The 24,209-nt window shown below is 36.4% G+C and overlaps 1 protein-coding gene across 1 annotated transcript; it reads right to left on the bottom strand.

Annotated features, from left to right (window-relative positions):
- Positions 1-5,192: 5,192 nt before the first annotated feature.
- Positions 5,193-7,191, bottom strand: LOC143586296 (ammonium transporter 1 member 1-like). The gene has a single exon (XM_077067863.1). It carries the CDS (start codon positions 6,876-6,878, stop codon positions 5,400-5,402), a length of 1,479 nt encoding a protein of 492 aa, XP_076923978.1. The 5' UTR covers positions 6,879-7,191; the 3' UTR covers positions 5,193-5,399.
- Between the last annotated feature and the right edge of the window lie 17,018 nt (positions 7,192-24,209).

The raw sequence follows: 24,209 nt of genomic DNA, 5'->3' as shown, positions 1-24,209 counted from the left end.
TGATTTTGACACGCGTAAACCCACTAGACGGTTCTCTAATGGCAGGATTCCGGTGGATTATCTTGTCCTGCTATTAAAGTTGTTTTGCAGCCTCCAAAGGGAAAGAAGAAGAAAGGAGGAACGGGTCAAAAGGCAGGATTCCGGTGGGTTTAATTTGTTGTAGATGTGTGTTTGATAATATGCTGAGTGTGTATTGGGTTGCTTTTGTTGATTTATATATTTTTGAGTAATTGCAGATGAGGTGTTTGATGAAATGCCATGGTATGTAACGGTCCATTGAGTTAATTTTGTTGAATTATTTCTGCTTAAGTGATAAAGTGTTTGATGGAAGGTCACAAATATCTATTGGCTTCGGTTGCAGACGGTATTCAGTTTATTAAACAAACAGTATTATATTTTCAGATTGCAGATCTTCAGACCACATCTTCAGTTGCAGACATAAAATCAGATAAAATAAGATTGCAGACAGTTCTTGTCTTAAAAACAAACAACACCTTAGTATATGAGATATGAGGTATACTCACTAATTTGTTTTTAAAAAATTGCTACATCACTTACTATTTTTATATAATTTTCTTATCCGGAAATAAAAAATATCAAATAAAAACGTTATTTCTAAACAACATTTATCGATTACTTGTTTTTACTGTATTTTCAGTTTAAAATCAGATATATTTTTTGAGATGGATTACTATTACTAGGAAATTTAATTATCAATCATTTAGACGATAATGGGACGGATTTTAAATGAGTACTGATTATTTCAGTTGAAACTAGACAAAATACATGTCTGATATCAAGAATATCAACTTGTAGATATTTCTAAATGCATTTCTTGCTATTTTAAATCTGGTACAATTTTATTACAAAGCAAATTAGAAATATAAAAACTAAATTATTAAATTAATCGACTATTCTTTTGGCGGACAACGGAAAATAAAAACAAGAAAAATATGTGGGAGTACGATTCGTATAGACGGATATATGTTTTCAGTAACCGGTTTGGATATTTAATTCTATACCCATCTTGCACACGTGAAAATTTAATAAATACTCTAATGTTGGTCTCACATCGAATATCCGTCCTACAACCCTCCACAAATGTTTTAGCACTTGAATTTAACCTCAAATTCGGGTTACGTTTCATATGGCATCCGTAATCATCATTTAGAACACCCACAACCACAACAACAAACTGTCACATCTGCTTCAACTCAGTTCAAAGTCAGATTCCAAACTTCTTTAAAAACAATAATTTCTTCTACAATCATAAACTGTCACCCTCTTGACTAAATAGAAATTGTCCTATTTGATCATGTAAGGTTTCCAAGGCTACCGCTTTTCATTCCATAAGTTTTTGCATTTGCTTGGTGAGTTTGTGATAGCATTTCGCTCTCCTTTTTGCGTTTTCCTTTGACTTATTTTGGCCGATTGGGCGAGGCAATTTTTCAAATTCATTAACGAGATTGATCGCAATTTCCTCATCCGTAACTAGAGCAGTGTGTGTCAGGAGCTGTTGTGCTATAGTCCCATTTGGTTTGAAAGGGGGACGGTTCAGAACTTTGAATTGTTTTTACGACATTCCAAACATGCTCGTACCTAAAAACTGCCTTTATCTCTTCTTAGTACTCTTAACTACTTTTCTTTGCACGTTGTGTTGTGGTTGAAAAACTCAGTAAACTTGTTAACATGACCTGCCATCATTTGCCATTGTGACTTTAATTTTTTGACGAATCGAGTAGGAGTTTACAGAGATGTAAGTGTATGCATGGGCTAGAACTTCTTCACAATCCATCTAGTTGTTGCAACTTTTGCCTTAGAAACTCAATGAAGCAGTCTAGGATGGGAACAAATCCTAACAACTGAGTAAATATAGGGCATGAAATCTTTGTGTACGGATTAAAAACAGCCGAGATATCATGGTGAAAATTGAAGTTAAAGATTTTGAACATGTTGATAATTCTGAAACTCGTAGTTCAGGTTTTCGAAGGGTGGAAAACCTGGTTGTTGTAATTGGCCAAGAAACAAAGATGCTGAAATTTAACCAGGTTTGGAGAAAGGGGGGGGGGGGGGGGGTTGTGTTTGGAGTTGTGATGTCATTTAAGAGTTCTTGAAATTGGATGTTATCATCAACTTGTTTGTTGAAAATGGGTGGTTTTTTTTATGAAAATCACATGCTATGGTGGTTGAGAGAAAAATAAGAAATGGTCCGTGTGAAAGTATGAAAATACGTGGATGATAATTTATAAATTTTAACTTTTTCTAAAAAAGTTAGCCGTTAAAAGGCTTTGTTTTAAATAATTTTTTTTTCTTAAAGCTAAATATTATCGTTTGAAATGAGCCCCACCCACGTTGTCGCTCTTCATCCGGATTCATGGACTTGCCATCCACGCTTTGAGCCCACAACGATGTGGGTCCACCTGCTCCTTGTTCGCTCGAGCTTCGTCTGCTAGACGACACCCACAAAGCTACCTTTCCGAGTGGTCGTACCAAATCAACTAATAGTTAGTCTCCTTGTGACATGCATGCTTATCTAGATTGTCAACAATAATAAAAAAAAATGAAACATGCTACTTTAATTTGTTTTTGAAAAGTATAATTACACCAACTTTAGACTTCCGACTTTTATAATCTGCTTACTAATTTTCTTTTCAAAAAGGCGGCCTACATTTTGCACTTTATGTTATGTTTTTCTCTTCAAATAATAATTCATTTGTGGTAGTAAAATAATCGTTTTTACGACTAACTTTGTTTATAACATCATAACTTTTTAAATTTCTTTTCCAAAACATTATTAATTTTACTTTTCATCCATAAGTAATTTAATGTTTAACGAAAACAATCAACTACCAAAAGGCTGTTAGCCAAGCAACCTCAAAATGTTTGATAAAACAAGTGTTGTCAAAAAAGAGATGTAACATAGGAGTAAGTTAGATTTGTTGTTTCATAATAACAACGAACTATTTATGAATTCATAAATTAAATTAAAACATGTGGTATAACTCACTGAAAGACAAATTTTTTTTGTACTTTTTAAAACTCATGATCTTTAGATGTTTAAGAAACTTTGTCTTTTATCACTGGGTCACCAAACCCCCTAAACACTTGTGTTTTCCTATTAAAACTAAAAGGGTTAACATAAGTCACATACTTGAATTTGTTACTTAGGGTTGATTTTGGTAATTAGTTAATTATATATTATTCCAATAATAAAATGTTTATTTAATGAAATTAAAAATGATATCAAAGAGAAAGCAATCACAAAATATTGCTGACCATTTTATGGATTATAATAAAAAAAATGTCATTGAGATGTTCAACAAAGCGATTTTCAAGTTATTCGACTTAACCAATCTACACTCTACCAATTTACAATTTAAGCTGTTTTTAAACCACACAAACCTAGAAACTTGACATCTTCAACAAAGACAGAGAAAGTAGTAGCCCTAATCGGGACAACAAATTATGTGTACCTATTTAAGAGTGGCTGTATATATGTTAATGCCAGAAAGAAAAGTCTCATAGGTGTGAACACAATAATTTGTTGGAAAGTATGGACCGGTCCGATTAAATTAACGCGGCCGGCCGAGTTATGAACCGTAAGAGTTACACCTTGGGCAACGAACATTAAATCCGCTTAACTCGCTTAACCGGTAATGACGAACATAAAACGAATTTATTATTTATACTAAATATAAATATTATGTTTATTTACTAGCTAAATAAAATGATTCGGGCTTTAAACGGGAGTTGGATCGAGTTGGATATTGAGGCCCGGCTGTTATCTTATTATGATTATATATTATCATAATCATAATAATAAAGAGATAACCTAATTTTTCTTACTCCATGTTTTGGAAGAAAAATCGTCTCTGACATGCCGTGCCGCGCCACTATGCGACCTGCCTCCGCTGCTGCTCGCTGCCGATAGCGATGCTACGCGTTGTCGGTGCCGCCTACACGCCACCACCATATGTTCTTGTTCGGTTCGTCACCTAGCGCTAGTTTGTTGTACCTCGGTGTCTCGAATGGTTAGTTATTAACCACAAAGGTATATTTATCTCATCGGTAATTAGATAGATTAATTGTTATATTTATACCGTGCTCGTATCGTATGTAACCGGATCCTGTCGGGTTTAGTTTTGGTGTTGATTACTCCTTTACTTTTCCGCTGCGCATATATTAATTAATTGGATTAATTCTTATTTGTCATGTTTATTGAACCGGGTTTTAATAAATAAGTTTTGACTGATCACCACCGAAACCCAACATAATTATATTGAAGATTTAAAGAGTTGGGAAGAAGAATAAGCAATACATAAATATCTGTCATGAAATTATCTGTTTTAATACACAAATATGGTTTGCTACCAACCACCAGGATGGCAGGATCGTTTAGATGGATGTCAAACCAGTTTTTTGTTTTTTTCTAATACTAGCCTTCGAAAAATCACACGTATATTTTTATGTCCATAATGTACGGTATGCCTACTATTGACAAAGATACAAGTAACTATCATTTTTCACAATGTAGAGGCTTTTTGAAGATGAAGAAGGCAGGAGATGACTTCCACTACACATGCTCTTATAAAACACATGCTCTTATAAAAAAAATGTCCTATCAACAATAGCTAGCCAATAAAGATGCAATACTTATAAGACATTTACTAGTGTATCATCCTATAATCCACTTTTTCATGTATGGGTGTTGAAAGTGCCAAACATGATTCTTGATATAATGCATGCCTATGTAAAACTCAAACATAGCATTTTATCACAAACCAAAATATTTGAAGATCGGATTGCGTGCTATCACTGCTATGCTTGAATGTTTGTGTTTGTTAGCTAGTCACAGACTTTATCGGGCACAGCCTCAACAGGATAATCTACACATACATGCCTCTTTATCATGAGTCGTTGTTGCTAATCTATGATTCTAGGGAAAACGAAACCAATAGACACTTATCATAATCAGAATGGATTGGTTGGCCTTCAGGCACCACAAGAAGTCAGGAAGATTGACCCGTAACAATTTGCTATATAAAAGAATGAATCAATATCGATCATTGAAACTATTTAAACAAACCTAAAGATCAAATACACAAACATAGAGATAGATCATAATATTTGGGAATTGGGAGGTTTCTTTGCAAAACGGTGATATATCCAAACATACAAGATAGCAAATCACATTGAAAAAGTCAAATCAACTACGAATTTTATGTCTTAAATTTATGAACTACCATGTGAACAATATACAAAAACGGATCAAGACCATAGAAATATTCAAATGCAAACAAGTCAAAGGCTTGAATAATAATGTAGATGAAATAACTTTTGTACTAAAACATAGTAAACTAAAATCACACCAAACAATAATTTAGGAAGTAAACAACATATCAAGTTGAAGATGCCGGTTCAATCTTCCTCATGGGGAGGCCTTTTGGATCATCACTTTCATCATGGTACACATAGGCAAAACCACCATGTCTCGTCATATCCATACCCGCGGTTTCATCTTCTGGAGAGATCCTTAGCAATTTAAGCTTACGAAGTATCAGAAACAAAGGCCCCATTGTTGCACTGACGAACCCGAATATCACTAGAATCTGGATCACATGTGCACCCAACAATTTTCCCCCACCTCCCATAAACAACCCGTATGGCCGACCTGGTTTTCCCCCATACACCTCCATCACATATTTCTCCTTTGCGAATAAAGCCGTGAATATAATCCCCCACGCACCGCACCCACCGTGGAGCTGAGCCGCTTCCAGCGGGTCATCATACTTAAACTTTTCAGCCAATTTATTACACCCGGTCAAAACACAAGCAGCTACAAATCCACATATCACTGCGGCCCACGGGTCAACGACTGAGCACCCCGCAGTTATAGCTGCAAAACCCCCTAACAAACCATTGCACACATCGACCACATTCCAATGTCCCGATAATATTCTTTTTCCAAACAAAGTGGTTAGGGCCGCGGTACAACCAGCCAGGGTCGTTGTCACTGCGGTCCTACCAACTGCACTCCACTGACCATAATACTGACCCGACTCGTACGCAACCAAAATCTTGTTAAACGAACCCGGGTTAAACCCGTACCATCCGAACCACAACAAAAAAGTCCCCAAAACCACCAAAGACGCGCTATGTCCTCTGAGCGCAACCGAGCGACCACTATGGTCAAATCGCCCGATCCGGGGGCCTTCGATTAATGCACCATACAACCCTGCAATCCCACCAACCATATGAACCACACCAGATCCCGCAAAATCAATCACGCCAGATCCGAATAACAAATTATCCGAATTGAATGCACTCGCCCACCCGTCGACAGACCAAAACCAATGGGACACAACCGGATACACAAACCCGGTCAAGAAAGCCGAGTAGATCAAATACGCAACGAACTGTGTCCTTTCCGCAATTGATCCAGATGTGATCCCAGCAGCAGCTATAGCAAACGCCCACTGATATAAAAAATAACTGTAATCAAAATCAGAAGACGGTATTGATTTCAAAGCAAAGTTATGCTTTCCGATGAACCCGTTTGAAGGAGTCCCAAACGCGAAAGCAAATCCAAACAAGTAATAAAACAACCCGCCAGCCGCAGCGTCAAGGACGTTAGTGAGCATGATATTCATGGTGTTCTTGGCACGGACAGAGCCGGCACAAAGCATGGCAAACCCAAGTTGCATGGAGAATACGAGGTAAGCCGAGAACAGAAGGTATGTGCTGTCGACTGCATACGCAGTGTCGGTGAACTTGTCGGAGACGGTGTTGAAGTTGTTGCATATGAGGGTGGCGGCGCCGACGGCGTTGGTGATGTTTGGGCCGAGCATGGCGGCCAGTGTGTCGGCAGAACACTCCATCAATAATAATATTATTATTCTCCGGCAATAGCAGAGAAGATTATTATAATTATTGATATTAATATTATTGATGGATGTTAAAATGAGGGGTTGGTGTGGTGAATATATGAAGAGCGGAAGGATTGGAGAAATATTGGCGTGTTTGACCGTTGACTTTTGCTTCTATGAATCTGTGATTCCATTTTTCAACATATTTTTATTTTACTCCCTTTTAGTTTTTAAATGGTTGGCGGTTTGGTCCTTTGCGTTTTATTCAACACGTGATATTTACAGATACGATGAAACATTTGCTTTTAATAGGATATTCCAGAATCAAATATATTAATTAAATATATGTAAAGTGGAATCAAAGTTATTAATTTTGTTCAGTGTGATTGTGTGACAGGCTTTTCTTTGATTAATTTTTAAGTTAAAAAGAGTATAAAATAAACGTGTGTTTTGTGAATAATAAATGGTTTGTTGTTTTTAAACCATGGTTATAACTATTAATTGTTTTGCCTGGTGATATAGAAGGAAGTAAGAGTGTAAGACAGTTGTTCATTTCAAATGCTTAACTGTCAATTGTGTTCTTAATGATATTTAATAAAATAATATATTGCAAATAAGTTAATAAAACAAATTAATTAATGGTAGCATTCATGTTTTGTTTGAATAATTCAAATAACACAATCTTCAATGTAAATAAGTTATTTTATATAGTTAGATAACAATATAAAAAAACTTATTTTTATATTCGTATTACGGAGCTATTTTAAATTATTCATTTTCAATAATTATATATTTTTTTGAATTTTTATTTTTTTTATTGTAAGAAAGTTAATAATATACTTATAATTTTTAAGGGTGTTTTGATGGATTGTTGGAATGAGATTGATTTTGAATTATGTGATTCCATCCTAATATTATTATATTAAGGATTTCAAATTTCTTTTCTCCACGGTCCCTGTGTATTCTAATCAAAACTGTGGCTTAATGGTAGGATGTTTGAGTTCTTAGTGAAGAGTCAAGTTCGATTCTCACTTGTGTCATATTTGGTGAATTATGCCAATGAAATATTTGAGTTACGCCTTGCGAGGTTGTTAGCTCAAAATCCGAGCCAACCTGGGTTTTCGTCCCACCATGTGTTACGTCAGAGAGTTTTGTTTTTGAGTTGACACAACGACTATCAAGTGACAGTCAGTGGTATGGCTTTCCAGGGGGAACATTCAAAGGATGGACCCGGTTAAAACAACACGGTCTAGCCGGAGTGGAGGAACATAACTCTTAAAATTAGAAGTGCGATGGTAAACAATAAAGTATTTGTTAGGCCATGTATAGTGGTTCAAGTCCATAAAGGCATTTTAAGCCTTGTGAACGCTATGTTAGTATGGAAATTTTTTGCTAAATAATGAGATTTTTTTATTTAATTATTTTCTAAACTAAAACGAAACCTAGAAATACTTAATAAAAACATAAAATACTTCATTAAAAAAATAAAACCTTTTGACATAAAATATTTAATTTGTCACCATTGAGGCCATATTTGTATTTGATTCGTTCATGTAATTTGAAGGTGAGGCCACGTTTTGGTCGCGAATGATGAGTAACATGTTCCTTAAACTGGATCGCGAGTTAAACCACGCTTAATTGCATCATTGATTGCATTCTCGTTAGAGAACGAACTATCATCACTAGTGATGATGATGAATAATATTCAATTCTTTTATAAAACAACCAGTATATATTATGCTTAAAGTAATAAAATTCTCAAACGGTCAACTCAAAAAGAAAAAAAAAATTAAGTTTAAAAAATAAAACAAAAAATCTCAAAACAGAAATATGGGTGTAATTATTGATTGCAATGGTTGGTTGTAGTTTTCCATAAGGCTATGTGTAGTGGAGGGACTACAATTGGGGGCGAATTGTGACACGTAGCGCCCAGTCAGTATGGAGTGGAAATTTGTTTTTAGGGTGTAATGGGATTATTTTATTTTTATAACTAAAATAATTAAATAAGAACCAATTTATTTAAATAATTAAATAAAAATGTATTGAAATTAAAAAATAAATACAAAAAATACATAAACTAAAAAATAAATTATAATAAAAAATACACACCGAAATAAAAATATACATAAAAAAACTAATCTATTCGTCTTCATCTTCGTCTTCGTCCCCTTCGTTGTCATTGTCCTCCTCCTCGTCTTTGTCTTCGTCCTCGTACTTGTCTTCGTCCTCCTCAGGACGATTATCCCACACGTGTTGAACCGAATCCGCTTTCAGTTGGTATGTATATCACTTGATGTGAGCTGGTGAATGTTATACGTTCGTTGGTCTTGGGTTGGTTCAGGGAACTGTTCTGGAACGCTTCCTGGTATATAGTGTTGACATATTGTTTTTCCCTCGTCTTCTAAAATCATATTATGCAATATGATACACGTATACATGGCATCGCTCATTTTTGCCAACGTCCATACACGACAAGGGTTTTTCACATAATGCCAATGTTTTTTCAGAACCCCGAAACACCTCTCGATATCCTTTCTCGCGGACTCTTGCTTCTTCTTAAAATAATCTCTTTTTTCTTCGATAGGGTCTTGAAACGTCTTGACGATGATCGAATACTCTTGATATATCCCATCTCCCAAATAGTATCCGTGACGATAGAAGGTATCGTTGGCATAAAACGGTAAGACCGGTATGCTACGGCTGATGTAATACTCTAACACGGGTGACGCGTTGAGAACGTTTATGTCGTTGTTGGACCCATGTAACATCCCGAAATTTCGAGATAATATTAATTATATTACTTAACAATAGAGGGAAAGATTACTCGGGTTATCAGGAAATAAATAATAGAATAGGAGTTGGTATGGGTCGGGCTAGTGTTGGGAAATGTATGTGGGTCTTGGACTTAGATTGCGTAAGATGGGTTAAATGAGAATGGGCCTTGGGTCCGTGGGCTTGAGAGAGATAAATACCCATCCCAAGCCCAAAATATCATTTATTTCCATCTTTCTCTTTTACACTCCTCAAAAACACACACATAACCGACCGAGATTCGAAGCCGAGACCCGAGATTCTGTTGAATAGATCTGAGTTGATAAGGTAAGAACTAATCCAACAAAGCTAATATTACTGAAAATGGTTAGGATTGGATGGGTTAACCGGACCCGAAACCCAACTGCCCAAATCGGACCCCTAAAACGTCGATTTTAGGCCGATTTGATGGTTGGGATTTGTAGGCGCCGATCATACGATTCCGTGGGTACCAAAATCGAGTTATTTGGCTAAGAAACGAAGGAGTTATGGGCAAACAGATCTGCAGCGCGACAACTTCGCCTTCATCTGGGCAACTTCGCCTTCAAGCGATGAACTTCGCCTGCAAGCTAAGTTCGCCTGATGAACTTCGCCTGCAAGCCAAGTTCGCCTGATGATAAGTTCGCCTGAAGCCAAGTTTGCCTGATGGCAACTTCGCTGAAAAGCTAAGTTCGCCTAAATGGTAACTTCGCCTAAAAGCCAAGTTCGCCTGAGGTTTAACTTCGCCTAAAAGCCAAGTTCGCCTAAGGTTTAACTTCGCCTAAAAGCCAAGTTCGCATGAGGTTTAACTTCGCCTAAAAGCCAAGTTCGCCTGAGGTTTAACTTCGCCTAAAAGCCAAGTTCGCCTAAGGTTTAAACTCCGCCTGAAGCCAAGTTCGCCTAAGGTTTAACTTCGCCTAAAGTGAAGTTCGCTTAGAAAATAAATTAAAAACCTAATGGAAAATGTGTTAAGGCAGTTAATGTAAATAAAATTTTTCCAAGCTGACCTGGCAGCTTAACCCCAGCCAGGGGCTCTGCCCCTTGGACCCCGCTAGGGGCTGCCGCCCCTAGAACCCCGCTGCCAGGGGCGCTGCCCCCGGACCCCCGTTCGTTGTGGGTCATATATAGATAGAAATACAAAACGAGTAGTAGTAGTTAATTGATATATGTAAATATTATACAGTTAGCCGAGCCCAGTTAAAGAAAGGAATTACGATCAACGGCGAGCGTAACAGGATCCAGGTGAGTTTCTAGCCCCATTTATGTGTTATGTTTTCGGGGCTGTGTGCATACTCGATATGTTTGTTAATACGCTTATCCTAAGAGATAAGTGTATGCCTTATGTGAATGATATGATATATAGGAATGATTGCTTGATGGTACGTGAACGATCTTCGGATATTGCACGTACTGTCAGGTTGTAACACTATGTGTAAGGTAAGTATGATATGTATGTTTATGTGTATGAACATGATAGAGATAATAGAAGAAAGAAATGATAATGTATGGTTACGAAAAGGGTACCGAGCCCTACTAATACTCGAGGTATGATGTATGGTTGTATGGTGACGAAGAGGGAATCGAACCCTTCTAATATTCGAAAACAAGGGACCAGACCCTTATAATATCTGTGATGTTAGGGACCAGACCCTTATAATATCTGTGATGTTAGGGACCAGACCCTTATAATATCTGTGACGTTAGGGACCAGACCCTTATAATATCTGTGACGTTAGGGACCAGACCCTTATAATATCTGTGATGTTAGGGACCAGACCCTTATAATATCTGTGATGTTAGGGACCAGACCCTTATAATATCTGTGATGTTAGGGACCAGACCCTTATAATATCTGTGAGGTTATAGGGCGAAAGGCTCTTTAAAACGTATGAATATATGAATGTATAGAAGTATGAAAGAATAAAAGTATGAATACATGAATGTATAGAAGTATGAAAGAATAAAAGCATGAATACATGAATGTATAGAAGTATGAATGAATAAAAGTATGAATATATGAATGTATAAAAGTATGAAGGTAAGAAAGTATGAAATGCAAGAATGTATTGTATGATTATGTGATTAACTAGAACTCACTCAGCGTAGCTGACTTTTAGTATGCACGCAGGTGAGCTGATTATAGAGTTAGCATGAGGATGGCATATGGCATGGATTGAACGGCTGGCATCTGAAGAAAGAAGTAAAGATGTTTTAAATATAAAGTTTTGGTGTTATGGTATCAAGGAAAAGATTTAATGTTTTGTAACAAATGATTGACGTTTTATATTCCGCGAAAAGTTTTAATAAACTCTGATTTGAAGAACTGTGTTTATGAGTAAATCCGACACGACAGTAGGGTTACCGGTAACGGGGCCTTACAACCCAACTCAGCCGAAGAAGGCTGACCAAATCCAGAGGTCGTGTGAACAAATGGCTTGAAGACTAACCGTTGGCACTCCATGGTCACCACGGGTGTATTGACCTCGCCATGCGGTTGGACAGTTGGCCCACTCCCAATGCATGCAATCTATACTTCCGATCATGCCTGGAAAGAATGTTTGCTTTATTGTACATCATATATGCGAGTCAGGTCGTTTGAAGTAGGAATCCTCAGATAACGACGAGAGTATAATTGTATTATCCCTATACAAATAAATTATTAAACAATATTTATATTAAAAACAATAGTTAATACAAACAATTTAAATATTACCGATGCAAAAATTCTCCAACGCATCTCTCGTTGTTTTCTCAGCCATCTTTAAATACTCGTCATTGATATCGGTCGTGTTGCCGTATGCAAGGATGCGTATAGTCGAAGCACACTTTTGGATGGCGGAGAATCCTAAATATCCTCTTGCGTCGCGTTTCTGTTGAAAATACTCATACTCCTGCTCCATATCTCCAACGACGCGCAAAAATAAACGCTTGGACATCCGAAAACGACGCCGAAACATAGTGTCGTTAAATGTAGGTGTGTCGTCGAAGTAGTCATTCATCAAACGAGCGTTCGCTTGCGTACGATCCCGAATGATATATGACCGTCTACGTGGTGCCGTAGATGGAGCAGAGCCGGACACCATGTTATTGACGACGGCCCTAACGCGTTCGTGACCTCTAAATGCTCTTCCGCCACTTGTCGGTGAATCTGATGAATTCTTCGACTCTCGTTTATTAATTAATCCAAAATCTCGGCAGAGTTTGTGAAATCCGGGGAACTCATTGAGTTTGAAGAAGTATGAAAATAATAAAAATGATTGGTATATTTATGTTTGTGTTTGTGTATGAGGTGAAAATGGTTAGATAAAGTTTGATATATATATTAAGTTTTTAAATTAATTTTTTTTATATATAGCCGTTACCCAACGGCATTATTATTATACTATTTTCTTTACATCTTCGCAGGCGACAATATTTTGCCGCCCCGCCCCTTTTCGCCCAATTATCACCGGGGGGCGGTGTTCCTCCAAAAAATCGCCCAATATCGCCCCATATTCCCGCCCGGTACATACACCCTAAAAGATGGAGCGTTTATTCAAAAACACCACAATTTATTTAAGTCCTATTATTGTACTCTTCCACCGATTGATCCAAAGTTCCAAACACACTTATGCTTCCAACACAAACCCTTTTTCTTTCTCCCTATGCATCTTTTATCTCCCAAACCCAAACCCTAAACTGGGATAACACAGCCGTCATAGAACCAGCAGCTCACATTCACCATTGTCACCACAACTAATGATAATAAAAACCTTAGATCTGACATTATTAATCGTTTTTTTCCCTTACATTTTGTTCTCAATTCCCAGATCTGGGCATCTTCTACCGGCGTTACGGCTGATGATGAATCGAAGGTTTTAAAAAAGCAACGATGAAAAGTAGATGTATGGTTTGATTTTTGATGGGTTTTGATTTTTTTCGAGTAAAAGCTTTTAAAAAAAAGAAAATGAAAATGCATTTACCGTTTCAACCGCCAACCGTCAAAAACGGCCGTGTTTTTAGAAAACGGGCTAACTTCTCTCATTCTCAGATCAACACCGCCATCGTGACGTCGGGGTCCGGTATGTTCCTGGTGGCGTGTTTCATTTTGAAACCCTAATTTACAGATTCACTTGGGAGGTATAAAAGTTTCATTATATGTGTATTTATTTATTTATCTTTTACTTTAATTTAAACACCTTACATCTTGATCTTAATATGAACTTAATTAACACCTTTCTACTTATTAACGTAAGATGATGATTTAAAACAAGAATCTATACATAAAACTCCAGTTTCCATGAATATGCTGCTTTTAGTGGCTCTGGAAGCCAATTGATAGTGGCCCTCAATTTTTGCCTGAGGCTTATCTTCCTATTTCTGTTTCTGGTAAAAAATAATATGCATCTCTACAACATATGAGACATTTTTCTCAAAGATTAAACACCTGTTGTTAGTACACATTCTGAACGCAATTGCTATTAACATTTATTATTATTATTATTATTATTATTATTATTATTTCAGCAAGTCGTAATATACTTTGATCGGGCTTTCGGTTTTGCTTATATGTTGCACTAGATTAAGCATTTAGTTTTCAACAACTTGAGATCTAAAGGGTTTAGGTCGAAATAACAACAATTTTGTGGAAAAGGTAACCGGAACCACCAACCAGGGGTGTTCAAAATTATCCGAATCCGTATCCGAATTATCATATTATCCGTATCTGAAATTTCGGATATCTGAAAATTCGGATATTCGAATTCCGAATATCCGAAATTTTGGATTCGGGTATCAATTTTAAATTTTTTCGGATAGTTCGGATATCCGAAATATTAAATTTAATATTTTTTGTTTATTTATTATATTTGAATGCATGTAGATAATTTATGATATATTGACTTTTCAAACACATATGCTCCCTGCTCATTCACGTGGCTCCTTGCCTTCCCAAATCCCATGACTTCATTCTCTTTCTACATGTTCTCTCTAACCCTAGATCTAAAATCAAAACGACGGCGACTATCACGTCGTGTCTTCACCATCAGTCCACCACACCGTCTCCATTCACAAGCCCCATTCTTCAGTTCACCTGGTTGAACTAGCCACCATAAACGAGTAATTCTGGCAACGGATCTGATTTGCCATGGCCGCAGCAGATCTGATCTGGAATGGACATGGAGATGGAATGGAGATCTACGAGTAAACAAGGTTTGTCCTTCATATGTAATGGAGACTGAAAGGGACGAGCGGCGGCGGCGGCGGTTGGTGGATGATGGCGGATGCTGATGATGGACACCAGCTGTTCAAGTGATTTTGTTTTGAAAAGATTAATGAATGTTAGAAATGGCAGATTCATTTTTGAAATTTTATGTTTGATTTGTTGGATTTGGAGACGATGTATGGTTTTTGTTATTTAAATAGGTTTTTTTTGGATATTCGGATATATCCGAGGTTCGGATATCCGAAGTTTCGGATGATTCGGATAGTGATTTCACTATCCGAAAGGTTCGGATATTCGGTTTCGTATATCCGAAAGTTCGGATATCCGTTTTTGAACAATCCTATCACCAACGATGCGCTATGTCCTCTAAGCGCTCCGAATTGTGATCGAAGTGTCCGATCTGCGAACCTTCAATTAACGGTCTGTACAACTCTGCACTCCCACCAACCAAATGAACCACACTAGATCCCGCAAAATCAATCGCACCAGATCCAAATAACAAATTATTCGTATTAAACGCACTCATTCACCCGTTGACAAACCAAAACCAGTGGCTTATGACCGGGTATACGAACCCGGTCAAAAAGGCGGAGTAGATCAAGTACGCAACGAGATGTGTTCGTTTCGCAATTGATCCGAACCTGATCCTAACAGCAGCTATAGCAAACACACATTGATACAAAAAATAACTGTAATCAAAGTTAGAAGAAGATATAGATTTCAAAGAAAAGTTACGCTTCCAAATAAATCCGTTTGATGGAGTCCCAAACGCGAAAGCAAATCCAAACAGGTAGTAAGGAGACCTCCTGCCGCATCGTCATGTGTTCTTGGCTTGCCTTGTATTCTCCATGGAACTTGGGTTCGCCATGCTCTGTGCTTTCTCTGTCCTTGCAAGAACACCATGAATATCATGCTCACTGACGTTCATGACGCTGTGGTGGGTGATCTGTTTTACTAGCTGTTTGGATTTCTTTCGCGTTTGGGACTTCATCGAACAAGTTTACCGGAAATCATAACTTTGCTTTGAAATCTATACATTCTTTTAACTTTGATTACAGTTATTTTTATACCATCGGGCGTTTGCTATAGCTGTTGTTGGGATCACATCCGGACCTATCGTGGTACACACACAGTTTGTTGCATACTTGATATACTATGCTTTCTTGACCGCGTTTGTGTGCCTGGTTAAGTCCTTTGGTTTTGGTCGACAGACGGGTGGTCGTGTTCATTTTGTACTGAAATAATATTTTTTTTTGCTTTTCATGTAATCTGTTTTCTTTTGGTAGCCATGTTTATATTAATCGAGAAATAGACTTGGGTTTGGTTTTCGGTCGAAAGCGAGTTGGGTTGTGGGTTCAAATAGACCAAAACAAAGTGCCAAAACCCAAAATCCAGCAAGTTTGTGTTAATCAAAGAACTGCAGTTCGTGAGTGCGCTCATAGTGAAGAATGACTTCACCATGTTAATCTACGCTGCAAATCACAACACTATATTTATTATACTGGCCCCTTTGTGCTTCATAAGTTTAAATAATTTGCACTTAATTTATGCCAATCAAAATTAAAGTACTAAATGTTCTTTGATGATTTAAACTTGTAGTCTTGTATAGTCTTATACAATATTATAAAGTACTAAAAGTATTTGGTTATTACTTCTTTAAAACCATCAAACATTATATAAAAAAATATGTTCATGTTAAAGCATTCTAATTAGGCACCCAGGGCACCCCGTGATGGAGGCATGTGATGAAGCAGTGATCACCGCAAGCCTCCGCAACCACATCCATCACGGCAAGATGGGTGTTTTTCATTTTAGTGATCATGGTCTTGATGCATAAACAAGTGTTGTGATGTGGTTTGTTATGTAGTGTTAATTACTCATCATCAGAAGTACAAAGGGGCCATATTATTGTAAATAGTCAAAAGTATGTGAAGTTGTGTTTTAATAGAGTTTGTAAAGATCAAGGACTAGACGTGTCAAGATGAAAGATTACATCTTCCATGTTTAGATTTCAATTTAGGGTTGACTTTAAATGGTCGTGACTTTAACGAACGTACCGGTTCTTGATGTATAAATAGGGTTAGAATGTTGTATTTAAGATTTATCATATTAAAAGTTTCAATTAAATAGTTAGTTTGTTTAATCTTTGTTAATCCTATTCTTATTGTCAAATCAATTGCAAAGATCATCAATTGGGCAAACAAGTTATTGGTGGAAGAAGTGTGGGGAATTTCTTAGGAAGCAGAGATCATGACCCCCCCCCCCCCCCCCCTTCTCTCTCTCTCTCTCTCTCTCTCTCTCTCTCTCTCAATCTATGCTCTCTTCTCTAAAAAGTGATGCCTTGGATGCTAGCAACTCTCTTGTATGCCCCTATAGTTTTAACTACAAAGCCCTTTGTATATGAAGGACTCTAAGATTGTTTCATCAAACATAAATGCATATATTTTTACTTTTAATGATACCATATGAGTTTACTTCAACTTGGACATGAATCTAACGTTAACAACAAATACAATGTTATGTTCGGCATTGTTCATTCCAAACATTAAACGTAGAAAAGTAATTACCATACAGTATAAACATGTCACAAAGTAAAGTACCAATGTTTTTTTTTTTGGCTCATTTTATATTTCATAGAAACATCCAAACGATTTACAATGAAGTGGCAGGTAAGCGGACAACAAGCTGCGCCGCAACCCCCTTTTGGATAGCAAACTCAATCCGACTAAAAACAAAGTTTTGATTCTTATGGGCTGATACGTTACTATACACGACTTTCTGAACCCTATTCAAAAGGTCCACGGCATCCGGAGCTAAGAAACCAAAAGTGTCAAAGGCGAAGGGGATAAACACGTGTTGATTCTCCAAACAAGCTCTCTCGTGTTTAGCAACCTTGCCCGATGCCGCATTCAATGCTGCCTGGCGTGCTACAAATCCAGTGTCCCTAATCCCAACAAGAGGGGATACTCCTGTGAGGTCGACACAAGCGTGTTTCCCCCTACCCACCCAAAAACAAGTATATCGGCCGGTTGTAATGTAGATCTTCCTTGAGGATCCGTAAGAAAGTTTACGGGGGCTTCCTTTTTAGCCGAAATTCCGGCTCGTTTAAGAACATCGCATAGAACATTCCTCACCAAATCATGTCTGTACTTAAACCCAGACAACTCTTTGCAGTGAACCGCATGCTCGCCAAAAGAATCCAAACAAACCTTACGGCAAACCGGGCACGGCTCATCTACCGGAAACAAAGGGATCATTAACTGATACTTCAGAATGGCCCGGTACTCCAAAGCCGACATATGTTGGCCCAATCCTTCAATAGGGAGAACACTTAAGAAATCTTGAGCCCAAGGAGCCCGAAGACACTCAAACACCACTTTCTGACGAGGGGATAAATCAAACTTCAGACGAGGAGCCCGAAGACACTCAAACACCAATAATATTATTGTCATAATACAGCAAGGGTTTCTTCACTTTCACTAACTGCTTTAAATCTAAAAAAATGAATGACAACATCAAAGCTGCATACCCACCAGATTCATAAGTTAATTGGATAAGTTTTTGATGTAAGAATAGTTAAAATAATATGGCTTGTGGATGCAAAAAAGCTCCTCTAATACAGGCTTGTTCTGGATATTCATCTGCAGTAAAGTTAAAACATAAACAATTTCAGTTAATACTCATCCAACATGGCAATATTATCAATATTCATGTCATTTTCTTTGAATTAAACAAAGCCTATAATATGATTATTTAAAATAGTAATTAAAAATCTATCATTCCAAAAGATTCACTTCAACTTGAATTTTATATTTGTCATAATGTATTTTAACTTAGCTTAGCATTCTATCATATAAAAATGTAACTTAGCTTGGCATTATATCATATAAAAATGGCAGGTTTGTTTTATCACAATGGGATATACTTCAACGTTTGATCAAGGGATGAGATCGGTATTGTTCCGATACTAAGACAGTGCCGTACCAAAAAAATTGAAACTATCCAAATAACTATTGATGAAGTTTTGAACACGTTGTCCTGTTCCACATAGTTGAAAGCATTTAAACATACATTGTTTGTGGTTTAAAATTCATGAAACAAATTGATCCGTCATGATCTGAACCAAATCAATACCTTTTTAAAATGACTCGTTGTGACCCGAACTATAACATCCCGTTTTCTCGTTTCGGTTAATAAAATAAAAATATGAGTTATTATGAATCGGACTAGTGTTGGGTTAAATCAATATGGGTTATGGATTCGGATTAAAAAGGAAGGAAGAAAAGACCATGGGTTTAAGCCCATGACCCATAGTATATAATCCAAATTATGCATTAATCCATTCATTTCCACTAATCTTATACACCATAAAAAACACACACGTAAGCTCTCTCTCATATTTCTCTCTTTCTCAAACCGAAACCAAGAAGAAGAATTGATCTCAACCCGAGGTAATGATAGTATGATATTGTACAGATCCAAGCCCGCTAGATCTATTCGCGAAACGAAAAGCCAAAGATGAACTTAGAGGTCACCATAGCTCAAATCTGGATTGAACGGGACAAAAAACGGTGAAAACGGTGCCAAAATACGTTTTTCTGGTGATGGCGGCGCGGAAAAGGTGTACGAGGTAAGGGAATGTCAGAGAATGTTTCTGACATTCTCTGACCTAACCCTAATTCGCTAACTGAGAAGTAACGAATCGAATTGACAACAATTCGTTATGTCAATTCGTTAATGAAGAATAACGAACTAGCTTCATTCGTTAAGCAATTCGTTATGTTATTTCGTTAAGGAAAGAATGACGAACTAACCCCAATTCGTTAAGGTTATTATTTAAGTAAGGGACGAATGAAGCTGATTCCTTATAGAGTTCATTCGTTAGCCAGATCAAACGAATGAGTCCCATTCGTTATGAGGATCAGTTCGTTATAAGGGTCAGTTCGTTATGAAGGCCAATTCGATATGAGGATCCACAAGTGACCATTCGTTATGAAGTAACGAATGAGCTCATGAGCCCCCATTCGTTAAAGAACTGGATAACGAGTTTGAAGTTTAATAAAATGATAGAATGGTCCTTGGACTTAGGAAAGAATGGTCACTCGACCCCAGCCAAGGGCTCTGCCCCTTGTACCCTGCTAGGGGCTGCCACCCATAGAACCCCGCTGCCAGGGGCGCTGCTCCCGGAGCCCTGTTCGTTGAGGGTTATAATTAGACTAGAAACGCGATATGGGCAATTATAGTTAATTGATACGTGTAATTGTTATACAGTTAGTCGCGCACAACTAAAGAAAGGAATAACCATTAATGGTGAACGTAACCGAGTTCAGGTGAGTTTCTAGCCTCACTCCTTGTTATGTTACACCTCAACTTCTTGCCGGTAGTGTAAAAAAAGTATTTTAGATCGGTTTTCGTGTTTCATTACCTCTGGAAAAATAAAGGTTCCCCTATACGTTTTAAGCCCAACAAATTCAAAAATTCAACCCAACTAAAGCCCAAACAAAGGTGTAAAGCCGAAACCAATAAAACTCATTAACCCTTAAAAATATATGTTACACTTAAAATAATATATATACACTTGTTGGACAATATTTTAGGCCTCACAAATGCTCTATCAAAGCATCTTCAATAAAAAAATCAAGACTTATTATAAGCGTTTAAGCTGATAAGCGGGACAAACCTAGCATTGAATAAGACAAAACAGGTTTGACAAGATCTTGGCTAGAGTGACATCTTTTTTGTGAAAAAAACAAGATTAAGGTGTTAGATATGACGGAAAGTTATGGTAATCAACGAAACCGAAAGAATATTATTACTAATCAACTTCATTTTGAAGTTGATGTTTTTAATACCGTTTTGGATATGTAAATTCAAGAAGTTGGAATTAGATAAAGTGAGGTATCAACTAGTTTGATAGAAAATATGGCCGGTTTAAATCTTTATGATTCATTTTCTAAGTTTGACATATCGAAGATAGTAACATTTTCTAATATGTATCTGAATGACTTTAGTAATGTAGAAAGAGGGTGTATTTCGGGTGATATTACGACCTTTTATCACACTTTAAATAAAGATAAATTTGCAAAATTGGGTGGAATGTGTGACCTTGCTCGTGTAATGGTGGAAACCGGATAACACACCACTTTTCCTTTGATTTATCGTATAATGAAGCTGGCGTTGGTTTTACCAGTTGCAACTTCAACCGTTGAAAAATGTTTTTTTTTCTAAAATGAAGCTTATCAAGACGGATTTTCACAATTGAATGGGTGATGATTATTTGAACAATGCTTTAATTTGTGTGGTCGAAAGAGAAACTCTTTATAAAGTAAAAAAAGAGGGTGTAATGGCTCGATTTCAAGATTTTAAAAACCGAATGGAGAATATGCAGTCCATGTGTTTAAATTTATTTATCATCGTGTTTCTATTTCTGTTTAGTTTACATTGTAAGAAATCCGGTTAATTTTTTTTGAACGTTATCCCTGACATTTGGTTCTAGATCCGCCAGGGTGAAAACAAACCTGCCATGATCGAAACTAATCTATGATGCATGCATAAATTAAGGGGATTTGTTGATGACTTCTTTTCACTTCATAAATCCTTCTGGTTGGGCCGATGGAAATAGATAACGTTGTTGATGGCTCGCATGGGCTCTTTTCTTTTGTGTTCTTCTGCAAAGCCCAAATGGCCTTGGAGCCTAACCATTGAATATACATGATTACATTTGCATGGTAATGAAAAATAACTAATAATCCCAAAAATTCGAACCTTCATGTTTTTTATGTCTTGTTTTGTAGTTGGGCATCTGTTACATCCATTTTTTATGATTTACATCTCTACTTTTACTGATTGATAGTATTCTTCAGATGACAAAACTTGTGTTGTGACAAACAGATCAAACACGACACGACACCACATGACATTTTTAACATGACTAGCGGACCCGAACACGATACCATTAAGGCATTAACTAAACGTGTCATTTTCTTAAACACTAGCACTAGCATCTTTTAATAAGTGAATATCTGACACATTTAACACATTTAAAGGTAACTAGTTCAATAACATGACTGACACAACACAAAAAGTTCATTACGAATCTAAGAATAATAAAGATATGAATATTGCATGTAGTGTAAGGATGATTGCGCGTACTGTCAGGTTAATAATAAAGATATGAATATTGCATGTAGTGTAAGGATGATTGCTTGTCGATACGTGAACGATCTTCGGATATTGCACGTATTGCCAAGAATAGTGATGATCGTCTCCTTATATAGATATTAAATGATAACTTATATATAGAGTTCCCTCTACGGATAATATATAGTGTGTTCCTTTGATGGAAAGCACAGTGTTCCTTTAATGGAAAGCCTAGTGTTCCTTTAATGGAAAGCCCAGTGTTCTTTAATGGAAAGCATAGTGTTCCTTTAATGGAAAGCATAGTGTTTCTTCTATGGAAGTATATAGGATGCTCCTTCTATGAAGAATATATATATATATATATATAGAGTGTCCTTCTATGAAGAATATAAATAGTAGGGTAATAGTAATAGTTCTTTTAATAGATGTTATGTGACGTCCTCTTATGGATATTTATATAATGTTAAGATATGTATGTATGTAATATATGTGCATGTATTGTATGTCGTCTGATTAACTAGAACTCACTCAGCGTAGCTGACTTTTAGTATGCACGCAGGTGAATATGATTAAAGAGCTAGCATGAGGTTGGCACATGGCATGGATCGAACGGCTGGCATTTGAAGATGGAAGAAATGATGTTTTAATATGATGATTTATGCTATGGTTTTAAATAGAAGATTAAATGTTTTGTAATAAACGGTTAAAGTTTTATATTCCGCGAAAGTTTTAATAAACTCTGATTTGTAGAACTGTGTTTATGAGTGAGCCACCGGGAACGAGACCTTACACCTATTATCCTTATATTATTATTATTATTATTATTATTATTATTATTATTATTATTATTATTATTATTATTATTATTCTACTAACTTAAATGAATTTTTCTCACGTGAATAAATAATACATTAAATATTATTCATAGAAATTTCAGGATGTTACACGCGTGACCATAAAAAAGAAGTGTGTGTGTGAGGGGGGGGGGGTGTTACCATTCATAACATAGTAGTAAAATAAAATAAGACCAAAGAAATGGATGACGTGGCGCAACCACACGCAGTCACGTGGATCAGGTAAAAGTTTGCGACATTAAACCATGCTTTTTTTATCTGTAGTATAATGAAGACTCTTCATACAACACATTTACCAAAATCTCTAAAATACTCTTGTGCAATTTTTAAAAAAATCTTATGAATGTTAAAATATTTAAAAATAAGAAATACCCAGATAACCTACTATCCACGTAAACTATTTAAGATTGTAACACAAATAAAACTTTAGTGGCCTGATTGAACAAAATATTTTATAAGTAATCTTATTAGAATAATTTTAAAACTGAGTTACTATTCTATAAAAGTAATCCCTTTATTTCAATATTTATATTTTTAAATTCCCATTTCATAATTTTACGATCTACTATGTATTCTTTTTAATTCTATGATTTATTACTTAAATGAATATAATAATAAACATTAAATATATAAGCATGTTTGTAAGATATCATATTATAATTATTATACGCAGAATCAATCATTTATTACTATTACTCTTTTCAAATCTTTTTTCTATACTAGCAAAGTCCTATATATACCCTTCACAAAAGCTTCGAAGGAAGTATCAAAAATTGATTATAGAATACTAAAAAAATGGCATGTTCCAGATTTATTGTTGTTCTTCTTATACTAACTGTAGTATCATCGGTTTCAAATCATGCTACTGCCATTGGTTTGCTACCATTTCAGATTTCATGTATTATCGAAAATATTGTTTGATTATAATAACTTTATTGTTTTTTTCTTCAGGCCCAAGGTTTAGTTATTGTTTGCATTGTTGCAACGTTGTTGACTGTCATGCATTTTGCAACCAATATACAGGTTATGGAAGGTGTATAACACCAGATCCTGATCGTGTTTGTGGTGATGTAGAAGTGTGTCACAGTGTTTCATGAAATGATCCGCACCTCTTAAACTTTTGCTTTTTAATATTATTATGTTTTGTTTCCTTATTAAAATATTCCTCATTTATTTTTAGAGGCGATTTCTAGAGAGAGGGAGAATACTTTTAGAGAGAGAAAGAGCTGTGAAAAATGGTGTGAGAAGTGAGAGGGACAAAGGCCTCTATTTATAGGCTGATCAGGGGACCCATCGCGATACGCAATAGGCCCAGACATAGCCGTCGCGTATCGCGCGTAGCTATGTTGCTACGTT

Source organism: Bidens hawaiensis, unplaced genomic scaffold (genome assembly GCF_021521415.1).
Source record: "Bidens hawaiensis isolate Kalapana, Puna unplaced genomic scaffold, B.hawaiensis_p1.1 tig00034606_1, whole genome shotgun sequence".
NCBI classification, from domain to species: Eukaryota; Viridiplantae; Streptophyta; class Magnoliopsida; order Asterales; family Asteraceae; genus Bidens; species Bidens hawaiensis.
Note: the sequence above shows the minus strand (reverse complement) of the source record. Positions and strands in the feature narration are given on the sequence as shown.